This window comes from Dunckerocampus dactyliophorus, chromosome 6 (genome assembly GCF_027744805.1).
Source record: "Dunckerocampus dactyliophorus isolate RoL2022-P2 chromosome 6, RoL_Ddac_1.1, whole genome shotgun sequence".
Lineage (NCBI taxonomy): Eukaryota > Metazoa > Chordata > Actinopteri > Syngnathiformes > Syngnathidae > Dunckerocampus > Dunckerocampus dactyliophorus.
In genome coordinates, this window is record NC_072824.1 from 21,550,529 (window position 1) to 21,575,127 (window position 24,599).

The 24,599-nt window shown below is 39.1% G+C and overlaps 1 protein-coding gene across 1 annotated transcript; it reads left to right on the forward strand.

Annotated features, from left to right (window-relative positions):
• The first annotated feature begins 390 nt into the window (after positions 1-390).
• melk (maternal embryonic leucine zipper kinase) lies at positions 391-12,347 on the forward strand. The gene is made up of 18 exons (XM_054779172.1): positions 391-536; positions 716-827; positions 914-999; positions 2,352-2,468; positions 2,546-2,689; positions 2,795-2,863; positions 3,502-3,594; positions 4,063-4,161; positions 6,876-6,944; positions 7,061-7,159; positions 7,301-7,387; positions 7,630-7,761; positions 7,843-8,001; positions 8,079-8,361; positions 11,252-11,345; positions 11,435-11,591; positions 11,666-11,769; positions 11,834-12,347. The coding sequence occupies exons 2-18, from the start codon at positions 749-751 to the stop codon at positions 12,009-12,011; spliced, it is 2,049 nt and encodes a 682-aa protein (XP_054635147.1). The 5' UTR covers positions 391-536; positions 716-748; the 3' UTR covers positions 12,012-12,347.
• The last annotated feature ends 12,252 nt before the right edge of the window (positions 12,348-24,599 follow it).

A 24,599-nucleotide genomic window follows, 5' to 3' on the forward strand; every position in this document is an offset into this window, starting at 1 on the left:
ATAAATATACTGTAGAACAAAAAGAGAGAGATGCCACAGTTGATTTTAAACCATAGAAATATATACGTAGACTCCGCATTGAGTGGGTTTGTCCACTGCTGCGATACGTCAACGTCGCGGCCATATTGGATGTGTCAAAGCTGCGCTGTAACTGAATACAAGTAAATGTGCTTACTTTTATAAAGCGCCTTTCTACAAAGAAATTTAAGTTAATTCTTTTCGTTTGTACATTCACACAAGCACTAATATACTTGGGAAACAGTTAGGCAACAAAAACAATGTATTTCAAATTTTTCATAGATCATAGATAGCTCCGTCCAAACGTCCTTCATGGCAACACTGCCTATTTCCACCAATAGGGGGCTGGGGCGTGGCCTAAAGCGGAAGCAGGAAGTTAAGGTTAACGTGCGAAATTCAAATTTGTTTGACAAAACATCTGTGGAAGTGACTTTTTTTTGTGTTTCGCTTGACATATTCTGGTAGATTTATAACCCAGAAAAAACGACAACTGTTGTGAGGTGGGCTTCTTCCCCAAAGTAAGTTACATTACTTTTGTTGTTTAAGCGGATAGCTTGGACGGACATTACCAAGATAATTGGTGTTAACTGCTGTTCGTGACATTTTAGCGACGTCGTGTTTATTTGGTTAGTAGTTTGCCTGTATGTAGTTTAATGTGCGCCTTCGTGGCCACTTCGGCTGGTGTTGTGTCCCCCAGCCGGTGGAAGAGCGTGAGCCTGAAGCAGGCAGGATGCCCGTGGAGAGGACCGAGGCCCGCTGGGCCGAGGAGCTTCACAAATACTACGAGGTTTATGAAACTGTCGGCTCAGGTAATGTTTGTTACTACAAATTTGACGAAACATCAAATAGTGCCTTTTCGTGTGTAATGTTATCATTATAAACATCGTGTTTTTAGGGGGTTTCGCTAAAGTGAAGCTGGGTCGGCATATCCTGACAGGCGAGAAGGTGGCCATTAAGATTATGAACAAGAAAGACCTCGGGGTGAGTCTACAAATGGCTAATTTGTTCATTGTTTATGTTTAGCATTCATTTTTATGAGTTAAGCCTCGAGCATGTCCAAATACTTTTGAGGTAAATTTGTATTTCTTCCTAATTATCTGAATGCAGGGGCATATTAAGTCATTTGGAGGCCTGTACTGCACTGACAGTGTTTTTTTTTTTTAATTTTAATTAAAATTTTTACAAAAGGTGACTTAGGCCACTTTTTCCAGCTTTTGAAATCTGTTAGTTATGTCAGCATAAGTTGCTAGTTACATTGCCATGTTTATATCCCCACCCAACAAAAAAAAATGTTTTAAAATGAATGCTTATCATCTACTAACAAGTGGTAATATGAGAAAAATATCCTATTTCCTGATCTAGATAAAGTCCTTAAAATCCATGGGGGATTATTATTATTATTATTATTATTATTATTATTATTATTATTATTATTATTATTTTTACAAGTGAATCATCTAAACGCTTTTACTGTAATTGATAGTAGCATTGAGCAAGATTCAACGTAGTTTACTGCTTTAGTACTCACATCTATGTGATGAAATGTGTCACTCTCAGCTTCATCCCTAAAACTACTGCATTCTGCTCGTCGTGTCTGTACATTTGTTGTGACTGTGAAAAAAAGTTGACACTCGGTAGTTTTCATCAAAACTCTTTTCCTCTCGCCTTCTCCTCATCCCCACTCCACTGGGGTAACTCCGTTTCATTTTTCTCCAAACTGCAGCAACAAGTTTGTTTTGCTCCTTTTTTCTGGAATCAATCAGCACATGCGTAGTAACATGAAATAGTCCTTTGCATGAGAAGAGAGGGGGGAGCAGTCGAAATGATCATAGTTGATTACACATTTTTATGTGGTTTTAAGCATGCGAATTAAGACTAAAAGTAATATGTACTAGAGAAAAAAACGATTCGTATATGTAAGCAGCACTAGTCACACATCCACATCATAAAAAGACACACTGTGGCGCACACGAGTCCGTGAGGACCAGGCAGCTCTTTATTTGACAGGAGCCAATCATGAGCTATGAGAACACTCACAAGGAGCTCGTCAATCGCAGGAGTTCATTACTCAATATAACAGTCTGACTCATGGTGTCATCTTACAAAGGATGCTAAAATCATCACACAGTAACTTCACACTCAAAAGGTATACCTAAGAAATATACAGCTCATGAGCTCCCTCTGGGAGGTAGATCACGTCTTTTGTAAGATGATGACACTTGTTAAAAGTCATGTCAAACTATGTACACGTTTAAAAAATATCAAAAAGTTGTATTAAATGTCACCATACCCACTGTATTGTTAACTATAAGCTCTTTATGCCATCTTTCCAGGATGATTTGCCTCGTGTGAAGGTGGAGATCGAGGCGATGAAGAACCTGAGTCATCAGCACATCTGCCGTCTCTACCAAGTCATTGAGTCGTCTACTCAGATTTTTATGATACTAGAGGTGAGCAAATGGAAAAAATCTATCATAATACGCTTATGTCCTATAGGTCTTCTCGTATCTTTTTTTGTCTCTTGCAGTACTGTCCTGGAGGAGAGTTGTTTGATTACATCATAGCTAAGGAACGGCTGTCAGAAGAGGAGACAAGGGTGTTTTTCAGACAGATTGTGTCAGCCCTGGCCTACATCCACAGCCACGGTTACGCACACAGGGACCTCAAACCGGTAAAAACAAGCTTTTCTGTAGAGTTGAAGCAGTGCCTGTGAGACAGAACCAGGATTTATGGGCCTGCTTTACTGTCTAATGTTTGCTGTCTCTCTAAACTGTAGGAAAACTTGTTGATAGATGGAGATCACAACCTGAAGCTCATAGACTTCGGCTTATGTGCCAAACCTAAGGTACATCAACATATGAACACTGTTGTGTAGAAGTAGTTGGCTAAGTACTAGAACACTGCAGTGGTGCAGAGTCTAATGATATTCAATATTATATATATATTCTGCTTTCATAAAGATAATGATATTAGCAGCAATTTAACAAAAGAGTCGTGGAAAACGTCTGAAGTGTTTTTTATACTTATTTATTTAGCGACACGAGAGGGTCAAAATATTAAAAGTACAACCACAATATTAATAAACGAATACTTCCTTTGTTTTGTTAGAGTAGGAAAACGTTTTCTGTGTTTGTAACAGTACTTTAGATCATGACATATGTAAAAATTCTTAAATTTCTTCAATTCTGATGAGGTTATACCTTATAAACACCTTTTTTGCAGACCAGAATCGGCTAATTTTTTCATACCTGACAGTTTCAACTGCTCACTTCACGTGACTACTGTGAAGAAGAGTGCAAGTGAGCAGTTTAGAATGTATGAATGACAGACCAAATGAAACTCAATGGATAGTTTTTTTCAAGACTATCGAATCATAATCAGTGTATCACTATTGTCAGTCATAAGACATAATTTATTAATTGGTGTTGTTTAGTATTGTGCTACATGTACACTTGGTGTTACATGGGTTTCCATCTGTCACAGGGAGGTCTTGGCTATGAGCTGATGACATGCTGTGGAAGCCCGGCTTATGCTGCTCCTGAGCTCATCGAGGGAAAAGCTTATATTGGTTCAGAGGTAAGTGCTGCTGTTAGGCTTCATCTACAAGTGTGTCTCCTCCTTTTTAAATCCACACAGCCTAAATTGCCATACACTGAGAACCGTAAAAGCATTTTTCCTACAGCAGGGGTCACCAATGTTTTTCCTTGTTAGAGCTACTTTTACAAAATGAAAATGGCCAAGAGCTACTCATTTATGTAACATTTATTTTCAGAGCTTATTTTAAACCCAAACAAAGCGAATATGCTTGTTTTACCAGAACATTAACAAAATGCTGGTGTCCACAACTTGCATTTTGTATTTCAGAATGCATTTCTTTCTACTGTTCTTTCATTATTAACTGAAAACCTGAATGAAAAGCAGGCTTGCGGGCACCTCATGTGGTCCTGGGGGGGCTACCTGGTTCCCACGGGCACCACGTTGGTGACCCCTGTCCTACAGCATGTCACAGTCTTGATTTTCTGTTGTAATGTTTCTATGTTCCAGGCTGACGTGTGGAGTATGGGCGTGCTGCTGTTTGCTCTGCTATGTGGCTATCTGCCCTTTGATGGCGACACCTGCATGGTCCTCTACAAGAAAATTACCGTAAGATCTTTGTTTTTGTGGTTTTATTGACATTTAGCTTGTTCTTGGTCAGGTGTTTTAAAGTGCGGCACAGTGAGCCCCACCATTCAGAACATAATACTATTGGGGCCTCACCTACTCTAAGAAAAACTGATTTTATGGAGCATATTTTGTGGTGTTTCTTGCTCAACCCAGACTCTGTTTACTCTCTCACTGTAGGAACTAAAAAGCAATTAATTTTGTTTCCCTTTAAACATAACTGAAGTTAGTTTAGCATGTTTAAAAAATCTTTCCCTTTATTTTGCTCAAGCTGCGCCTCCCCTGAAGTCTGCTCTAGAAAGTTCTATTCTGCACATCGATAGGTCTGTCACGATAACAAATTTTGCTGGACGATAATTGTCCTACAAATTATTGCCAATGAACAATATAATTGTCAACGTTATTTTGAGACAATTTTTTCATTACTGTAATGATAATATGTGGCATAATAATGCAAGTACCGTATCAAAAGCAATAAACTTAAATTTCTCAAGAGTATTTAACATTGTAATAGGAATGTCACAACATTTATATTTTGAATCATTGTCACTTTCATTATTGTCTGAATTGACAAAAAAACAGAGAAAAAATCCAGAAATACTCTGAAGTTCATATTGTGTATTAATGCAGACGTCAGCTCATTTGTATACACACTTCCTTGATCCACATTTAGCAACACTGTGTGTGGAATACGCTATTTACGTTTAATGTAATGTTTTGTTGGAGTTTGGTCAAAGTACATGTTTTGGATGCAGCAAAATGCGTTCGGTGCACAATGAGGTGTAAGACTTTAGGAATCGTGGCAGCTGAAACGTAAGTTCTACCATTTTCTACTAAGTGTCTTTAGCACAAACTTTTTCACGTCACAAAATGATGATGCTCAAATGGGCTGAAATTGACATCAGGTCGTGTTTTATACACAACAGGCACGGGTAAAGTATTCAACACTGTTTCCCATGTTTATTCAATATGTTTATTTAATATTTATTCAATATTTTCACATAGTTATGGCTTCAAATTACTGTAGTCTGCGCGTCATGACCCCCGAAGTAACGGCACTGTGGCTGGTACGCCTGTGAATACTCATTCGGTGGTACCCCTTTCAGAAGAATCACCGATTTGAGTTTGCTTGCTTGTCACTCCTCACGACACACACTTGCAGCACTCTGTGTGTGCATTCAGTAGCGCCCCGCGTCCCCCCACTGGGCCAAAGAGACTGTGACTGACAGGAGGGTTCACTCTATACAACCAACATGCCCAGGTGTTGAGACAGATGCACAGATTGAACTTTCTTGTCATCCAGCCTGTTTGGTAGAGGGAGAGGAATAAAACAAACACACATGCACATGTCAATATATCGAGGCTGGCAAAATGATCAAGCTTGTTTTTATTTATTGTGTGGTTAATTGATTCATAGATTATTGTGACAGGCCAATGCACATGCATTATTGCTACAAGAGTGCCAGAATTCTGTCAAACTTTTAGAAAACAATTTCTTACAATACCTGGCATACATTTCCAAGTGTTTTGAATCTCGCAAACTTTTTCAGCTCATCATCCAAATTGGAATCATGGTTCTTCCCCAGAACCATTACTTACTAATATGCATAATATATGGCCACATATACAAATAAACGAATGATAATGAACATATCAGACTTATTTTATTAAACCAAACTTGACTCAAGATGCTAAGAAATTGCCGGCATACTTAAAGGGATAGGATCGGATTTTTTGACATGAAGTTGTATGACATCTCCATCAGCAGTGTAGTGCATCAACACTGCGCGCTGTCGCCTGTCCATTGTTTTGTGCATGTGCTCCACAGCGGATGAAGACTGCTGCGACCTGCAGTCATAACGTCCTCATCGCCGCATGTAAACACTGTGGAGCATGTAGCGCGCAGTGATACGCCGGGAGAGAAAATAACGATTAATGATTTTTGAGGTCTTATTTTTTTTGAGGAGGCATTTTTGTGGCGCAAATGTATTACTCTTTTGAACGCACATAGTTTTGAAAAGCCAAACTCTTTACTTCGATGTGCCCGCCAACTAACCGCAACTACGCTCCTCATCACCGAAATCCGACCAGAGCTTGGCTCACGGGGCGAAGTGGGAGATCAGTCACTGTTGATGCACTAGACTGCTTATCGGGTTGTCATACAACTTCATGTCAAAAATCCGAACTATCCCATTAATGATCAATAAAATAACTTACAAACTTTTACTCTGACAATTGTCAACGCAACATCAAAAAGTGACCCACTTTGTACTGCGATTGGCCGGCGACCAGTCCAGTTTGTATCCTTGAATACGTTTTTGAGGTGAAGAACATGCAGCACAAATGAACCAAAATATGTTGAGGTTGACCTCCAACCTACTGTGTCACAAATTATACTCCTAAACCTGTCGCTGACAAGGTCATTTCACAAAGAGTACAGACACTGCATACATTTTCACTGTCAAACTGCTCATTCATCATTCAGTGAAGCAAAGACTTCAGATGTCAAGATGAGAGGGAAAAACACATTCTTGCTTGAAGAGCCACTTAAAATATTTTGTCATCCTTTCTAATAAAGGTCATTGCTTGGACTTTACCTATAAAGCTCATCTGAAAATACATAGCCACCAGATGTTAGTTCATATTTGAGGTTTAGTACTGCTCTTTTGTTTTAATGACAAGTGTTGTACTTTTAGAGAGGAAAATATGACAACCCCCGCTGGCTCTCCCCAGGCAGCATCCTCTTGCTCAACCAAATGATGCAGGTATATATTAACGATGACACTCTCGTTAATGTGACATCATAACAGAAAAAATCATTTGTAAAAAGGCAGAGAGAGTTACAGTATATTTAGATGTAGTTACCATTTGTGTCCTGTAGGTGGACCCCAAGCGGCGTGTGACAGTGCGACAGTTGCTGGACCACCCTTGGGTGATGAAAGACTACAACAGCCCAGTGGAGTGGTGCAGCAGGCAGCCGGTACGCCCAAGAAGTCAACTTTAGACAGTATCAATCAAAGATGGTCAATTATGTCTATTTTTCTAAAGATAAATAACTTTATATTATATTGTTGTTTTGTGTCTTAAATTTATGCAAAACCTGCAATGTGTTATTTTGTAGCTGGGCCACATAGATGAAGACTGTATTACAGAGATGGCAGTCAACATGAAGCGATCCAGAGAGAGCACCATAGCGCTTGTTAAGGAGGTAGGAGGCTTTTTAAAAAATTTTTTATTTTTAAAATTTTTTTACAGTGAACAACAAAACCTCGACATACGGTAATTCATTTTCTAGCTATGGAAACATTTTAGTCTACACGATGCGCACATATTGTCATATTTGCCCCAAAAAGCACTTTTTTTCCCCTCAAATTAGGCTTCATGGACTTTAGGCTGGTCATGATTATGTTGTGACATTGTAGTGATCTCAGTACACTGTCATGTGTTCAGTGGCACTATGACCACATCACAGCCACATACTTGCTGCTCCTGTCGAAGAAGCAGAGAGGCCAACCTGTGCGTCTTCACCCTGAGCCCCTTGCCAGCGAAGACGCCGTCTCTCCACTGCACGGGCGACTACAGGTCACTCTCATAGCATGCTTTGCTACATTGCCTTTTTCAGCTCAATATCCAGTATTTGAGATTTTTTTTCCCGCCCCCCAGACTAAGAAAGCTCTTCATTTCACTGACGACGACGATGCTGTAATTCTGGATTCCCTGGACCTTTGCTCAGACTACATTGACGACTGCCAGTGGATATCTGTCACACAGCATACACCCCAAGGAGCAAGAGAGAAAACGGAGCGAATGACAGATGATAAGGTTGGTGGAAGTGGGGACGAAATGTGTGTTTTGCATCTTCTAATCTAATCTTAACATTCATCTTGTCTGTCCTGAAGAGGCTGGCATCTCCACAGGTGGACAAAAGATGTGCTCAGAATACAACTCCTGTGAGGGGTCAAGCTCCGGTGCAGCACCGCCAGGAGAGGAGGAGGCGCAGAGACCGCGAACAGACCAGTGAGAACAAGGAGAATGTCGCCCTGCAGGGGAAAGACGTGGAGATATTTGCACTGCCTTTGCCTCGCACTCCTGCCTCTGGCAAGAAGATGCCACGCCCCAACAAGAATGTGCCCAATCAAAACGTGTCCAACGGTACCAGAGGCACTGCTGTCACATCTAAAGGTAAGAGGAAGACTTTGCTTTTTGGCAAATACAGAACTATATCTTCCATCTCTGCTTTCTTTAGGTGTAATGGGGATGTGTCCCAAATATTTATGTCCGTATTAGGAATGAACATAACAATCAATTAGTCCATTTATGGATTATTACAATATCTCTGTTTTGAAGCAACTGAGACAAAATTCAGTGCACTGCTTGGCTGCCACCAGCAGAAGTGCTGTTGATTCAGACTCAAGTAGTTTTCTGTCTAAAGAAGTATAGGTCATATTATTCTGCTCCTTGGAAACAGGAGTCCTGGACATTCAGAATTTGGTTCTGCAATCCCTCAATAATAAATTGATTGTTACTTTTCCCCAATGTAGTGAAATGGCCATCTCTAGTCCATATAGTGTGGCAGTACAAGTTGTTTCACCCCCACTGATTTGTCGTCTTGCTTTCCTAATCATAACAGCAGCACAAACCACATGGCACTTGTTTCGCAACGAAATTGTTCTCTGCTAATAAAGTCATTTATTTATTATTGGACTTGTTTTCCCCACACCAAAGCCATTTTCATTTTCTTTGATTCCCCTCCCATTATTCATCTCATAAGAATGGACACACACACACTTGTCACTGTCAACCCAGCTTATCTGGAGAGTAATTCTGCTGGCTCAAGTGAAAGACACCAATAGAAATGGAGGGTTGTTAAAGCCTCATTTAGGCAAGTCATAACTGTCATTTGACTGACCCATTCACTTCTTACATTTCGAGTGCTTATCAAGGCTCAGGAGTGTTATTTTCACTCCACCTATAGGGGGCAATATGTAAGCAGTGGTCCCCAACCACGGACCCACTTGTGTTCCCACAAATCTCCCGCGGACCAGGGGGAGTTTGGACATTAAAGTGATCTAATTAATCTTATTTATTATGTATTGTGTAAAACTAAGACATGAACAACATCAAATTAAAAGCACAAAATGAATGCAGACCCACCGTCCACCGATACAAACCTGGAGTTTGTTTTTCAGAGATTATTACATCGCTGTTTCACGTGTGTGGTAAAAGGCAGTGTGCTAGCATGAATTACTTTGAGACAAATATGCACATTAGCACTCAGTAAGTCATCAAAACTTAGCTTTATGCATTCCCACATAGTATCAGCATTTGAGACCAAATATGAGGTCAAAGAAAAATGGTAAAAATACAGAAGAGTAGTCGATCTGTGCAGCATGAAAGAATTATTATATATTATATTCTTATATATATTATAAGAATTATTTTTTAAATAAAATAATGGCCCTTATTTCCAAAATTGATATGCATTCATATAAAATTTGATGTAGTTATTTACAAGTATATTTTTTATCATTGCACCTGAAAGCTTCCCGCAGTCCGGTGGGCCCCACCCATGGACCGGTACTGGGCCACGGCCCAGTGGTTGGAGATCCCTGATCTAAAGCATCTTCCCTGCTCACAAATTAGAGCTTGAACTGCAGTAACGTTAGGCTAGTTCTGTAAGATGCAGTGCAAGGTATTTGTGTCTACACACACACACACACAATTGATGCATTAGGTGTCCCCAGACATGCTGTGTGACAGGTGTAGCTGTCTCTTTCTCCCACACTCTGTCCCACATGGGCTGTAGTGACGTGTTCTCTGAGCTCTTTCTCTCTGAATGTGTATGCTCCCAACTTTCCTGTCAAATATCAAAGACATGCACATTTAACCACACACAGAATCCCCTTTTGCTTCCCCCACAAGTGACTACAAGGTTAAGTTGATCTTGTCAGAAGACACTTAAGTTATGTGTGTCTTCTGCCCAGGTATTTCAATATAGAAACATGATAGTGACGTGCACCTCTTTTGGTCTCAACAGTACAATTAAGAATGAAGCTCAGTATGTTTGTCCAGTGTTTTGTCAACTTGGACTGCACCTACAACACTGAAGGTCATCACAGTTCCTTAAGGCTTTTTCCATCGAGGGCCATAAACTGAAAAATCAAAGGATGCAAGGGCTGCCTTGATATTTTGTAAGCCAACCCATGTTGCCATGCTAAGAAGATGCGTCTATTTAAAGAAAAACAAATGCATTTCAGTTTTGTGATATAGGTGAAATGCTACTAAATTGACATTAGTTTTCCACGTATTACAAATTTATTCTCAAGGCTTTTTTTCTCAGTCGATTACAACTTTATGTTAATATTTTTATTTTCTTAAGTGTTGCTTTCCATTTATGCTGGGTTTTTTTCCAACTATTTCAACTTTCCTCTACTTTTCCAAAAATTACCACTTCAGTTTTGTTTGTTTCACATCAGTATTAGGACTTTTTAAATAAACATTTTTTTCTTTAATATTTTAACTTTATCCTACTAAAATGACTTTTTTTTTCCATTAAAATGTTTTTTCTTGTTAAATGTATATTTTTAGACTGTAACCCCCCCCCCCCCCCCCCCCCCAAAAAAAAAAAAAAAAAAAAACAAGCCGCGGGGTTCAAATGACCCTGAGGTCGGCGTTTTGGACATCCCTGCTTTATACTGTGCACTGTACACGTCCTGTACGGTTGGAGAGGGTGATATGAAGAAACCTCAAAAGTTAAGCTGTAAAACATTTATAGATACTGACCTCTTGAGTACATACCTTATGTTCATCATTTAAATGTATGCATTATTTACGCACCAGAAAGGTTCAAATATCTGGATCTGTACCAAAACACTACAGTGACATCTGTAAAGTTGAATGCCACATTAGGTGAAGGTGTAATTGATCAAAATCCTCAGGAAAAATATGCCTGAATGGGTTTTAATCACGTGTCATGCATACAGGTTAAATCTTGTAAGACGGCAGTTCAGCAAGCATCTTTGGCTGTGTGTGTGTGTGTGTGTGTGTGTGTGTGTGTGTGTGTGTGTTGCAGTTGGAGAAAGTGGTTCTAAAGATCCCAGTAAGAAGAAAGCAGCAGAGAGCAAAGAGTCGAACCTCGAGATCCTTGCTTTCAGCCCCGAACGAAGGTGAGCCTCATGCCAGTACAGAACATAACTATTACAGTGTAAAAACAAACATCACTTTTGAAAGTTTTGCTTTCTTCTTTGCTCCACAGGTCTCGTTCTTTAGACATGGCTGGTAGCGGCGACAGCGGCAAGAAGGGAAGAGGAGGCAGAGTGTTCGGCTCCCTGGAGAGGGGCTTGGACAAGGTGATCACCATGCTCACCCCCAGCAAGAGACGAGCGCTGCGTGATGGCCCACGCAAGATCAAGGTACCTGCCCCAGGAAGGAACATGGCACATTTTCTGAATTGTGGCTGTTTCTAACGGTGTCTTCTCAATTGCAGGCTCAGTACAACGTGACCCTGACTGGGCAGACCAACCCGGACCAGGTGCTCAATCAGATCCTATCTGCCCTGCCAGCGAAAAATGTTGATTTCAGCAAGAAAGGGTATGAAAGATCACCACCTGTCTCCATCTTCAAGCAGAATACAAAACCACATACATTTTTCCAGCTACACAGTGAAGTGCAGGACCTGGGACGACTTCGGCAAGGTGACCATGGCGTTTGAGCTGGAGGTGTGTCTGCTGCATAGGCCCGAGGTGGTCGGGGTGCGTCGACAGCGCCTAAAAGGAGACGCTTGGGTGTACAAGCGCTTGGTGGAGGACATCCTCTCCACGTCCAGCATCTGAGCAACAACTGACTCCTTTTGAATACATCAGCATGTACAGCAATTCCCTTTTGTAATGTCTAATATTGTTTTACTTTCTGGCAGTCCACATGATCCTAATGCATGTGAGCTACATTTAATGTACAGTTTCTTCTTAGCTTCTTAGTTGTTGTTGTTTTTTTTTTTATTCCTGGAAAATCTGCTTAATTTATTAACTTAAATAAGCAGTTTACTTACTGTCTTGTCTTTTACTGTAAATGTGTTCACAAATCAGGATTAGTTTAATATTTGTATCAGTGTATGTATGTCCAGCCTATTTGTGAGATGTACAGGGAGTAAAATAAATGTTTTCTACTTAAGTGTCATCAGTGGTTTAAATAATCTCCCTAAATTTTAATTAAAAAAAATAAATATTTTGAAAAGGTGCCCATTTGTTAAGTGATTTTAAACTACTTCATCCTAAACAGTTTTACCTTTGTTTAAAATGGATGGATGGCATTACATATTATTGTCATCTCCATTTTATTTTATAGTTATATAAAAATGTTTTTGCTTGATTAACGCATACTAATCATGGCACGCCACGACTCTTATGACGACAGACTGCAGCACAGTGTACTAGTGTCGCTCCCCACAGAGTCACAGACTGTCTGACTCTTTCTTTTTCTATAACTTTATTCTGACGAGAACACTTAAAGAGCAGTGCAATTCCAACACCATATAAGTTACTACGACTCCAAACAAACACGTCTCTAGCCCATTCGTCATTGCAGACACATCCTCATTGTCACCAGACAGACCGCGAGATGCATTCACTGACACTCCGAACATCACATCAACGTCCTAATTATGCGTGTATGGGTGGTCTAAATAAACATAAATGCAAAGAAAATCAATATATGAATATTCTTATCACTCATTTTGTAACTCTCAATGCGGAAGTCCAATTTCTGCATTTAAGTATGCCCTGAAATTCCAGAAAATTCACTCAAAACATGCGAATTCAAGTGAAATGACGTGGTGTCTTGAACGCAACTCCTCATTGCTCATAATAAAACAGTTGAAGTCTGATTCAAATAATCTGCTATTAAAGAAACTAGTGTTAGGTAAATAGATTTTCAGACATGTGTGCCATCTTAACTGGATTAAAATTTTAAGTTAATTTGGCGCCGTTAATACATACAAATATATATAATCCTGCGCAGTCATTTATCTTTCTTTCAATAAAATACAGTAAAAAAATGGCATATTTCACACATGATAATAGTTTAATTTATTTCAAACATGCATTCAAGTTACATTTGAATACATCACATTGTACAATTCACAGTTGTACAGTATATATCCAAAAAGGAGTAGGAAGGAGCAAAGCTTATTTAATCCTACCCCCCACCTGTTTCACATCAATTGCAATACATTTTTTCACTTTTTGTATTCCATTCTTTGCTAGTTTAAAATACATAGAAAAATTATAAGGTAATATGATAAGGTAGTAAGAGGTAACGTAGTGTGGCATGGTGATTAATCATGATTAATTAATTTGAAATTGTGATTAATGTGATTACAAATTGTAATTATTTGACAGCCCTAATATATACATAAAATAGAAGGATAGCAGTTATTATTTGTAGTTTTTGTTTGCTTTTCCTGTAATTATATCATTATAATTATTTAGATTTCAGTGTAATATATAACGTATATATAACGTATTTATTTACTTTTTAATTCCCTTTATGGGGATATGGTTTGGTTTGGTTTGGTTTAGTTTATTTGAACATGAAGGTTACAATGGAATACATCTCGTGAATCATTCTTTGACAGTTCCACATGTCCAAAAGGAGTAGGAAGAAGCAAAGCTTATTTAATCCTACCCCCCATCCATTCTACATCTAGTACAGTACATGTAGTTCACTTCCTGGATTCCATGTCATGTTTTCAGTGATAGTCAGGATAACACATAATAGATAACGGTGAGATAGCCCTCCCCCCAAAAAAAGTAAGAACATTCATAATAATGATAATAATGATGACAATACTAAATAAATAAATAAATAAGAACAAAGCTTTTTCTTTTTTTTTTCCTTTCTTTTTTTTCCTTTCCTTCTTTTTTTTTTTAACACAACAAAGAAAATTATAAAAAAAATAAAAATAAAAATAAATAAATAAAAAATAAAATTTAATTAAATAAAAAAAAATAAATAAATAAAATAAAATAAAATAATATAATAACATCTCTCAGACCTTGTAGACACTCATGAGCAAAGGTGTGTATATATACACAATAACTAGTAATCAAACCCAATACCTTATGTACGTTAGTAACTTAGTACAGTTTGGTTTGGTTTGGTTTAGTTTATTTGAACATGAAGGTTACAATGGAATACATCTCGTGAATCATTCTTTGACAGTTCCACATGTCCAAAAGGAGTAGGAAGAAGCAAAGCTTATTTAATCCTACCCCCCATCCATTCTACATCTAGTACAGTACATGTAGTTCACTTCCTGGATTCCATGTCATGTTTTCAGTGATAGTCAGGATAACACATAATAACACATCCCCCCCCCAAAAAAGAGAGAACATTCATAATAATGATAATAATGATAACAATACTAAATAAATAAATAAATAAATAAGAACAAAGCTTTTTTTTTTTTTTTTTTTCCCTTTCCTTTTTTTTTTTTTTTTTTTAAACACAACAAAGAAAATTATTTAAAAAAATAAAAAAATAAATAAAAATAAATAAATAATAAATAAAATTTAATTAATTAAATAAAAAATAAAATAAAATAAAATAAAATAGAAAATAAAAAAAATAAATAAAATAAAATAACAAAACTGACAGAACAATCAGGACTCTTCTGCCTTGTATTTAGCAAACATCAACTGCTTGTATTGTTTTTTGAATTTGCTCATCTCTGTACATTGTTTGAGTTCTTTACTCAATCCGTTCCATAATTTAATTCCACACACGGAAATGCTGTGGGTTTTCAGCGTTGTTCTCGCATATAAATGTTTTAGGTTTAATTTTCCTCTAAGATCATATTTCTCCTCTCTGATTGAGAAATACTTGATTAGATTTTTGGGTAACGAGTTATTATTAACTTTATACATTATTCTAGCGGTTTGAAAGTGTACTAAATCTGCAAATTTTAATATCTGTGATTTTAAAAATAAAGGGTTTGTATGTTCTCTATACTTGGCATTATGAATTATCCTCACAGATCTTTTTTGCAGTACAGTGAGTGAGTGAAGATTGCTTTTGTAATTATTTCCCCATATCTCCACACAATACATTAGATATGGTAATACTAAGGAACAGTACAGAGTGTGGAGTGATTTTTGATCAAGAAGATATTTTGCTTTATTCAATATAGAGATATTTCTCGCCACCTTTTGTTGTATATATTTAATATGAGATTTCCAACTCATTTTTTCATCTATTATAACCCCAAGGAATTTATATTCTTCCACTTTTTCAATATCCGTTCCATTAATTTGTATTTGGTCGTACGTGTCCTTTCTACTATTACCAAATAACATTATTTTAGTTTTACTTAAATTCAGAGATAATCTATTCTTGTCAAACCATGACTTTAATATGACCATTTCATCCTTGACCTTTTTAATGAGTTCTTGTGTGCTCATATGTATCATAAATTTCTTATCAAATGATGTGATTACCCAAGTTAAATATTTTTAACTATTAATATTGATTTAACTTTTAATCATTGATTTAGTATCCTAATTTTAAATTGAGAATAATTTTGTTGATATAAAACATTAGTGCCGCAAACAAAACAAAATTATTTTTTTATTTTTACAAATATTTCAACTTTCTTCTTGCACATTTTTTTCTTGTAATATAACTTTTATTCTCACAAAAATAATAATTCGACTTTGATATAATACTGTAACTTTTACCCAACTTAATTTTCCTAAAACTGCAACTTTAGCCGTTGTTTTGTTTGTTTCTAATATTAAGGCTTTTTTTCCTTAAAATGTTCAATTTTATGCTATTTTTTTTCTTAATATTATGACTTTAGTCTCTTAATATGTCATCGTTATTCTTGTGAAATTGCTGCTCTTTTTCCCATGTTGACTGTTGCTTTTTAGTTCCGTGAGTTTTAGACCGTAAATGGCCCCCGGGCTGCACTTTGGACACCCCAAGTAAAGGTCATTCTGTGACAGTGGTGTCCCTCCGTTCCAACAGGGGGCGCTCAGCCTGCAACTGTTTTACAACTTGTGAGTTGACACTTAAGAAGATTAATCAATTACCTTTAGGAATGTGAGGGACAACAGAGCTCCATTTGGGTGTGTTGAGAGCTACAATCATTCCAACTGTTGTTTTAAAGTGAAAATGAACACGGTTGTTTGCAGGTGTTGGAGTTAAGATGCGACTCCTGCTGGCATTTGCTCTCACTCTGCTTTTTTCATGTACGTATGCCTTTTACTTGATATTTGAGCTACTAGGCAAGGCTGCTAATGCTTGACACCTGTTCACATGGGTGATGTCAGGGCTGTACAGAGCGTGGATGTCCAACAGCACTTTGAATGGAGCTCCATGTGAGGTAAGTTGCTGGAGATTAGCCCAACATCTTCCAACTTTGAGTGTCAAAACTTTGAAACAGAATCTTTCCAATGAAAGAACTGAATAAAGAACTAGAAAAGGCTGTCAGTAGAGACGATGTGTGTTAGCTTGTCCCTTCATGAACTGTATTAGCAGGCCACTTCCTGGTCATGGAGGAAGATGTAAAATGACAGGAATGTACAATTTTGGCTTCTTGAACAGGAAGAGAGCTTCCTCGAGACTCAAACCTCCAACAAAAGGATGATAAGTTGTGGAAAGCTGAACGATGTTTATATTTGTCAGTGTGTTTTATATGCTAGCAGGCCATTTTCTGCTTCATGGTGTAAGGGGATAGGGCCGTAACCATTTTGAAGGGGGGGTGGGATGGTTCCATCATGATATATATTTAATATACAGTATGTTAAATAATGATATATATATACTGTATATGCACATATACATATATATATGTATATACACATATACTAAGGCTGTTGAATGCTTAAAAATTTTAATCAAGTTAATCATGTTTTCCAATTAATCAGATAAATCACCATTTGCCACTATGTGCGAAATATGCCTATTTTTGCTGTGTTTTGTGTACAAAACAATAAATGAAACGACAGGATGATACAGTATATATACTTTTGTATGTATTACCAGCTCCAAATGAACTGGAAATTTAAATTAAAGCTGAAAGATATCACGCATGTCTGAAAATCTATTTTCCTACCGCTAGTCTCTTTAATAGTAGCAGGATATTTGCAATCACACTGTTATTATGAGCCATCAAGGGTTGTGTTCAAAGACACCACGTAATTTAAGACGAATTCACGTTTTGAGTGTAGATGTGTTTTGTGGGACTTCCGAGCATACTTAAATGCAGCATATTGTTCTTCCACAATAAGAGTTACGTTAGTGCGTGATACGAATGTCCACTTTCTGTTTATTTAGACCTCACATACACGCATAATAAAGACCTTTTTGTGATGTTCGGAGTGTCCCTGAATGCACCTCGCTGTAGCAATGAGGAAGTGTCGTTCTCAGGAGAGCGGACTAGAGATGTGTTTGTGAGTCGGAGATACATATACTTGGAATTGCACTGCTGTTGATGTGTTCAGGTCAGAATAAACAATTAAAGAGCGACAGACTCTGTGTGACGCTGTGGGGATGCTATTGTGGCTCGAGGATTGACAGGATGGCATGCTGAATGATGCTAAAAACGTAATTAATCAAATAAATTACAGTACTTACCGTGTTAACACACTATTTTTGACAGCCCGAATATTTACATATATCCAATGGACGTAATAATGGCATCTTTCATTATGAGGCATAAAGATATTGTTCTGTAAAATTTCTGATACAGCTCCTAGATTGGGTGTCGGTGCAGGTGTACCTAATGAAGTGTCCAATGAGAGTGTGTACAATAACTACTGTACTATTTGTACTTCCAGGTAGCATCAGCAAGTGAGACAGTGGTCTCCCTCCTCTTGTTCCCGCTGTCTTTGTATTCCAGCCTGACCTCCGTTTTGGTCAGACTGGTCCTGTCTGTCCCAGCGCTCGTCTTCAGCGCCCTTCATCACACGGTGGTGCTTCTAGTGGCTGCTCCTCTTTGCGTGCTCACCCTCTCCATGTCGCTGCTGCTCACCTGTGTGCACGTGGCCCTTTACCTGCTGCACGTGGTCTTAGTCGTGGCAGTGGCCTTTTGGACCCTCGGTGACGAGGTGGAGCACCAGAGGAAGAGCAGACTGACACCTGTGAAGCAACGCTAAGTTTTCCCCCTCTTGCCTTCATTTATTTAAACAACACACAAGTTGATGTTTTAGCTCCATAGACTTCTTGTTTAAATTGGCTGTACAACAGAAAAGCAGTGATTAGATTGTAGCCGAAATGAGGGTGAAAATATGTGCTGCTTCCACTTATGGCTCTTTGACTCTCCTCTCCCCTGCAGTCTTTTAAATGGCCACCCGCAATTATTTGAGGATTGTTGCCCTGCTTTGTGCACAACTCTTATCATTAGACTTGTCTGTCAAATGGAGATGTGAGAAAATAAAACAAGAAAAAAGAGGCTTTATTTGTGTTTTTATGCACAGGAACACAAGAGAAGCTGAAAAACTCTAATAAAGGGAGTTAACAGGCAGCGAAATGGAGATGTTGCAAAGGCTGTTTGCTTAATTCAAAGAGGCAAAAATCAATTTTAGTCCCGATCTATTTACACAGCAACAGCAGCGGCAGCAGCACATAAAAAGTAATGAGTGAACTTTGTGGGTGAAAGAGACAGACAGAAGGGGAAATGAGGCAGGATCATAGAGATTTATTACATGTGCGTGGCCTTCTCATTAGCATAAAGACTGGACCGGCCCACTCAAGCAGAGAATTAAAAAGCCTAATTGTGCTGTCAGCCTTCCTCTCTATCGCTGTTGCCTTGTCGTCGTCTCCTCTGTCTTCGCTCTTTGCTTGTTTATGAAGGAGGCCTGCTGCACTGATGCAGATTAATTGTTGGTGATAAACGGGAGACGGGTTGTTTGTAATTGTCTCTCAGATGGGAAGAGGACGACCTGGGGGGGGGAGCGAGTCAAGAGACACTTTGAATGACTGAGCAGAGGATGTGTTTCACAATTTCTGTTTGGAGGAGAGACATAAGCGAGGAAGTCATACCAAGGCTCAGGCCAACAGAACGTTTGGCCTGCATTTACTTTATTCTAAATGCACAATTCTTATTTAGTGCCTGTCTAGGATATTGTCCGTTTACATGTAATAAAAAAGAAAATGTAAAGGTAGGACACCCCATGCTAGCTCTTCTACGTCTGAAATACATCGGGGTGAAAATGTGTCAAATAGTCGCCCCTACTGTGCTATTACATGACTGACATATACACCACATAGTGGCGCTGTTATTCAACCCAAACGCTTGACCCCATTAGTCCGATTGACTTGAAATTTCTCACACAGCTCAATGCGCTCTACAAAACACCCACTCCAACTTTATGGTGTCACCATGAAATTTGCTACACACTATTAAGGAATGAGCATATACTGTAGGTACATGTCTGTAAAATCTGAATAAGAATGGCAGTAAAGTAAAACGTCTTTGCAGGGGCACGGGCGGGACTTGGCAACTAATTATCCATAAGTCATTGACTATTTGTGGATATACAGTAAAACTTTGAGGATATCTGTATTACATCTATGCTAGCATGTCTTCCAAAGCATTTTGAGGACAGGTAACCTTAACAGCATCCACATCGTAATACTGTTTTCACCGCATGTTTGCTTGTAGCATTACTTCATAATGTCATTGTTCATTCTTTCCTGACCCTTTGGATTATTTTGGGTTGTTTGTGCGTGTTTATATTGTCTAAAGTGCCAGTTTCTCATTAATAACTGGAGGAGGAGCGATGGCATTATAATTACTTCGTACTACTTTGTACGCCTGTCGCTGTGGATTCTTTTGAGTTTTTTTTTTTTTTTTTAAATAATGGTTGTGGAAGTTGTCAGTTGTTAATTAGTAAAGGTAGCCGCAATGAATTGATTTTTACAACTTCCTCCTCCAGGTTGGGCGTCGAAGCAGTTTGCTTGTGTATTAGAAAGTCCTCCCTTAGTGACCAGGCAGGATTGTACCAATTTATGGAACAGGGATGGATGGATTGATGAGTGAATATATGCTTGAATATATCCTCACCTTTTTTATACAGCTCTTCACCAAAATGTAAGCATGATGATTTCTTCCTTGCAGCAAGCAGCTCCTAGGATGGTGTGAATGAGGCCATACTATTTGCATTCTGTCTCTTTTCATTATTGGTGTGGCCCAATGTTAAAAAACAATGGCACTACAAATGTTGCCTGGTATATAGACAAAGGTGTACAGTATGTGATAACACGTGGAAAGATTTCCAAGGAAGAAAAAGAGGACAAAGTTCTTGTCCTATTTGTGCTGTCAGTCTTTTCCGGCAGCAGCAGACGAGGTTAAGAATCATCACCTTTTCTTCATCACTGACAGCTCCCCCCCCCCACACACACACACTTGTCGACAACCCTACACCCTTCAACTCTCCACTTTGCCCCAACCCTGCTACCTGCGTTTTAACATCTTTGCCCTTCTTCTCCATTCCACTTTCCCCCTCTTTCTCTTTTTTTCTTCTCTTCCATCGCTCTAATTGGTCTCCGCTAGGTTAGCTTGGACAGGCCTATTCATCATAGCACCATCCTCGCAGACAAACCCTCAGGGAGCCAGGAGGGGATGGACAGAGTCAGATGGGAGGGTGAGAGGCTCTACCGCATGTCAACCACCTCCTCGTTGTCTTTTTTTATTTTAGTTTTTTAATTTAAACCTCACCGCTTTTGCAATCACTTCATACGTTTTTACAGAAGAAAGAGGAGGGGAGACAGATTAGTAAGGCTATTAGTTCAACATGCTGGTGTTCTATAGTGTTTGTGTGACAGTGACATGGTGACATGGACGCAAATGTTCACATTAATGAGTACCGTTGTCACTATGTACTCTATCATACGTGTATGTATGTGTGTAAAGGGCAATGGGAAGCATGTAAAGGCTGATTCTGCGGGGTCCAAATGTCTGCTGTGATAAGGTCAAACTAAATGTTTTCCCACGCAGTGTGTGTATGAATGTGTGTGTATTTGAGTTTCTCCGTTTGATGAGTCGACAGCCTGAGCAGCCTTTCACTGAGTTAAAAAAAAAAAAAATCCCGTTTGCCTTGATTAAGAATGTTGATGATGAATGAGTAACCTGCGCTCACTAATACATAAGTGTGACTTCTGTAGAGTCATTTTTCTTTCTTACTAATGTTTTTCTACTGCTTGCGTGGCCTACTGTTGTAGAGTACAGTAATTCCTTGTTTATCGTGGTGAATTAGTTCCAGACCCGACCGTGATAAGTCAATTAAGTGAAGTAGCATTCTTTAAATAATTGGAATATTTTTGTAGTAGGAGCATAGAAAACCTGTTTATGACCTTCTAAGTACGGGTTTTAACATTCATAGAGCCCTCGAGACATTAACTAACACCCCTATAATCACCTTTACACTCATATTACACAATATAGACTCATATAAGAGTAAATAAGCCATTTAAGATATAAACAAGACTTGTGCTTGTGTGTGTTACTACAATAGCGTTCCGTAGGGGAGCTGAATGGCGGGCGGACAGTAAGTGATGTCGGAGGTTCAGATTTGAGTTTTAGCTTGGTGTGGGTTACGGCTGCAAAAGGGGTTTTTATTAGGGATTTTTGTGGCTATATTGTGAATTAATTCAAACCTGCGATAAAAGCCTGTTGTGTTTGTGTGCCAGGAACATTACTGACACCTAGTGACCATTGTTTAATACTACATATCATTCACAGCATCTTTGAATGTGTCTGCTGAATGCCTTATATTTGTATTTCAGTTCATTTAGCAATTTTTATGCTTGAAAATGCATAATGCTTAAATGCAAAAAATAGTGTATCTGTGGACACATCTCCCCAATTACTCATAATAAAAAATAAAATAAGCGCATTGCTTGAATGAACATTCAACTTTTAAGTAACTTCAAGTCAGCACCTAGCAGAGTCACAAATAGCTAAGTATTAACCATTTAACTGAAGGAGTACCGTAAATTGTATAAGCTGCTACTTTTTTTTCTGAAACTTTGAACCCTGAGGCTTATACAGCGGTGCGGCTAATTTGTGGCTAAGTTCTAATCTTGTGACAACTCCTTCACTTCAGAACTACTACTAATTGCTTCATCACTGTGCCGCTCACGAGTCAGTGAAGAAACGGTAGCTCTTTCTTTGGCAGAGCCAAACACGAGCTATCAGTGCACTCACAACGAGCTTGTCAACCCATCCAAAATCGCAGGAGGTCATTACTCAATATAACAGTCTGACTCACGGTGTCAACGCTAAAATAATCACACAGTAACTTAACACTCAAAAGGTAACCAGGAAATATACAAACAAATACCAATACGAGTTTAAAATTTTAAAATTTTTCACATAATGCATTGTGTCTAAACAAAGCATTCATTGGTGCTTGTCGGGGCGCTGCAATGATGTCAGCCTCTCTCTGGGCTCTTCTTGTTCCCTCTGGTGGACAGAGGCAGCATTGCAGTGCCATCCATCCATTTTCTATGCCGCTTGTCCTCCAATGAAATGGTTTGCACAGATGAAATGCATTATAGGAAAACGTTAGTTGGTTTTTTTTCATGTTAAAACTCGTATTGGTACTTGTATTACAGTAGATATTTCCGAGCTACCTATTGAGTGTTAAGTTGCTGTGTGATGAGTTTAGTGCTCTTTGTAGTTGAAGGCTACTTCTGTCCATTTGCTGAAGTAACTGACCAGAGTAATGTCAAATCTGTAGTCATATAGTCCACGTTCAAAAGACCGACAATGTCCACAGCCACATGTTGAAAGGGGACTTCTGGAAACTTTACAGGTTGTAATAGGGCAGGTGATGCTTTGGCAGTTTTATCACATGACTGGCACACTGTGCATGAGGAGAGGACAGTGTGGACTAGATTGTCCATGTCTGGCCAAAACTTCTCGAAGGCGTTGCTTGGTGAGCGCTATGCCTTGGTGACCCTCATGTGCAAGTTGTACTATGCGCTCACGGAGTGACTTGGGGACAACCAACAGTGTACCAAGGAAAGTCAGAGGGGAGTCAACTGCAAGTTCATGTCTCATTAGGAAGAAGGGCTGTAATGCAATGGGAAGAGACTTTTTGTTCTTTGGCCATTTAGACTGAATAACCTGCCTAATTGAGTTCGGGGCAGTCCTCAGACTGCTTTAAAGTCAGCAAGTGGTAATGCAACGAGAGTTGAGGAGATTTCAGCTATCTCAACAAGCAAGTCCTGTTCAGGTCCAGTCAGTGAAATGTTCTGTAGAGGAACACCTGGGGGACAATCTGTCAGGACATTTTGGTTCCCGGGATGGAACTCTACATCATACTGAAAACACATCAACCTACAGTAGCTGATCATCTTGCTGTCCTCATTCCTGCTCTGTTCGTTTGTGTTGAGAAGCGCCGTCAGAGCCTGATGATCAGTTCGGATTGTGAATCTACGTCCCCAGGTGTACGTTATCCATCTCTCCGCAGTGACACTTTTGATTGGTTTTTGATTGGTTTTGATTGATTCATGTAGGTCAAGACAGGCACAGTCCTCCTCTGCGTTTCTTTGCCACTTCTAAGGACTCACCCATTCAGAAGCATCAATCTTTTCGATGATGCCTGCTTGGAGTACACGGTTTAGTTCTGCAGAAACCTCTTTCCGTATACTGAGTGGTAAGCGTTATAACTCTTGGCATACTGGTTTCACTGCATTGTTTACTTGTGCTTTGGGAATGAAGCCTTTGACGCGTTCAAGTGACTGGACAGGAGTAGAGTCAATATTGTGTACAGTACAATCTGGTGACTTTGCCTGGATGCCTGGATGCTGATCTGGAGGGCTTTATTCTGGTCTAAGCCGAGCGGGATGGTCCAACTGCCTGTACTGGAGCCGTATCTATTAGCTGTTAGCAAAATACCATTTTTGACGACAGCCTCGACTTGAGTTGCGATAGTTAGCACTTTGTCAGGTCAGATCAGGTCAGTAGAAATTTGTGTCTTGAGATATGCATTGAAAATGCACTGGTCTCTTATCACCTCACCTTCCATTGTTCCAACCACATGGGACTGCAACGTTCCTCAGTGCAGCCACGTACTGAGTTGCTATCTCATCCGTGTGTCTGCAGGCCACGACGTTGACTTAAAGCACAAAATGTTTTTCCAATGCAGACGTTGCTGCGTCGGTAGTATCTCCTCAGTCCGGTAATGTGGCGAAGAGGCATTCTTCCGCTCCTAGGCAGTATAGTAATCCAGCACCTGGCCATGTGTCTCCTGTAGTATTGATGACTAGCATGTTGCTAAACATCTTCTTCCATGTGTAAAAACGAATAGGCGGCTAACCAACATGTGGAAGAAAAGACACAATACTGAAGTGCTCGTCCTCGTCACCAGTTTATGTTGGTGGTGTAGAAATAAGCAGGCCTAGTAACTCTTCAT

What these genes read in the sequence shown, in the direction of transcription:
- melk (XM_054779172.1), top strand. Translation starts at nt 749, where the DNA reads ATGCCCGTGGAGAGGACCGAGGCCCGCTGGGCCGAGGAGCTTCACAAA. An exon ending in AAGCTTATATTGGTTCAGAG is followed by an intron (nt 3,595 to 4,062) that starts GTAAGTGCTGCT and finishes TCTATGTTCCAG; the next exon opens with GCTGACGTGTGGAGTATGGG. An exon ending in CACTGCACGGGCGACTACAG is followed by an intron (nt 7,762 to 7,842) that starts GTCACTCTCATA and finishes CCCGCCCCCCAG; the next exon opens with ACTAAGAAAGCTCTTCATTT.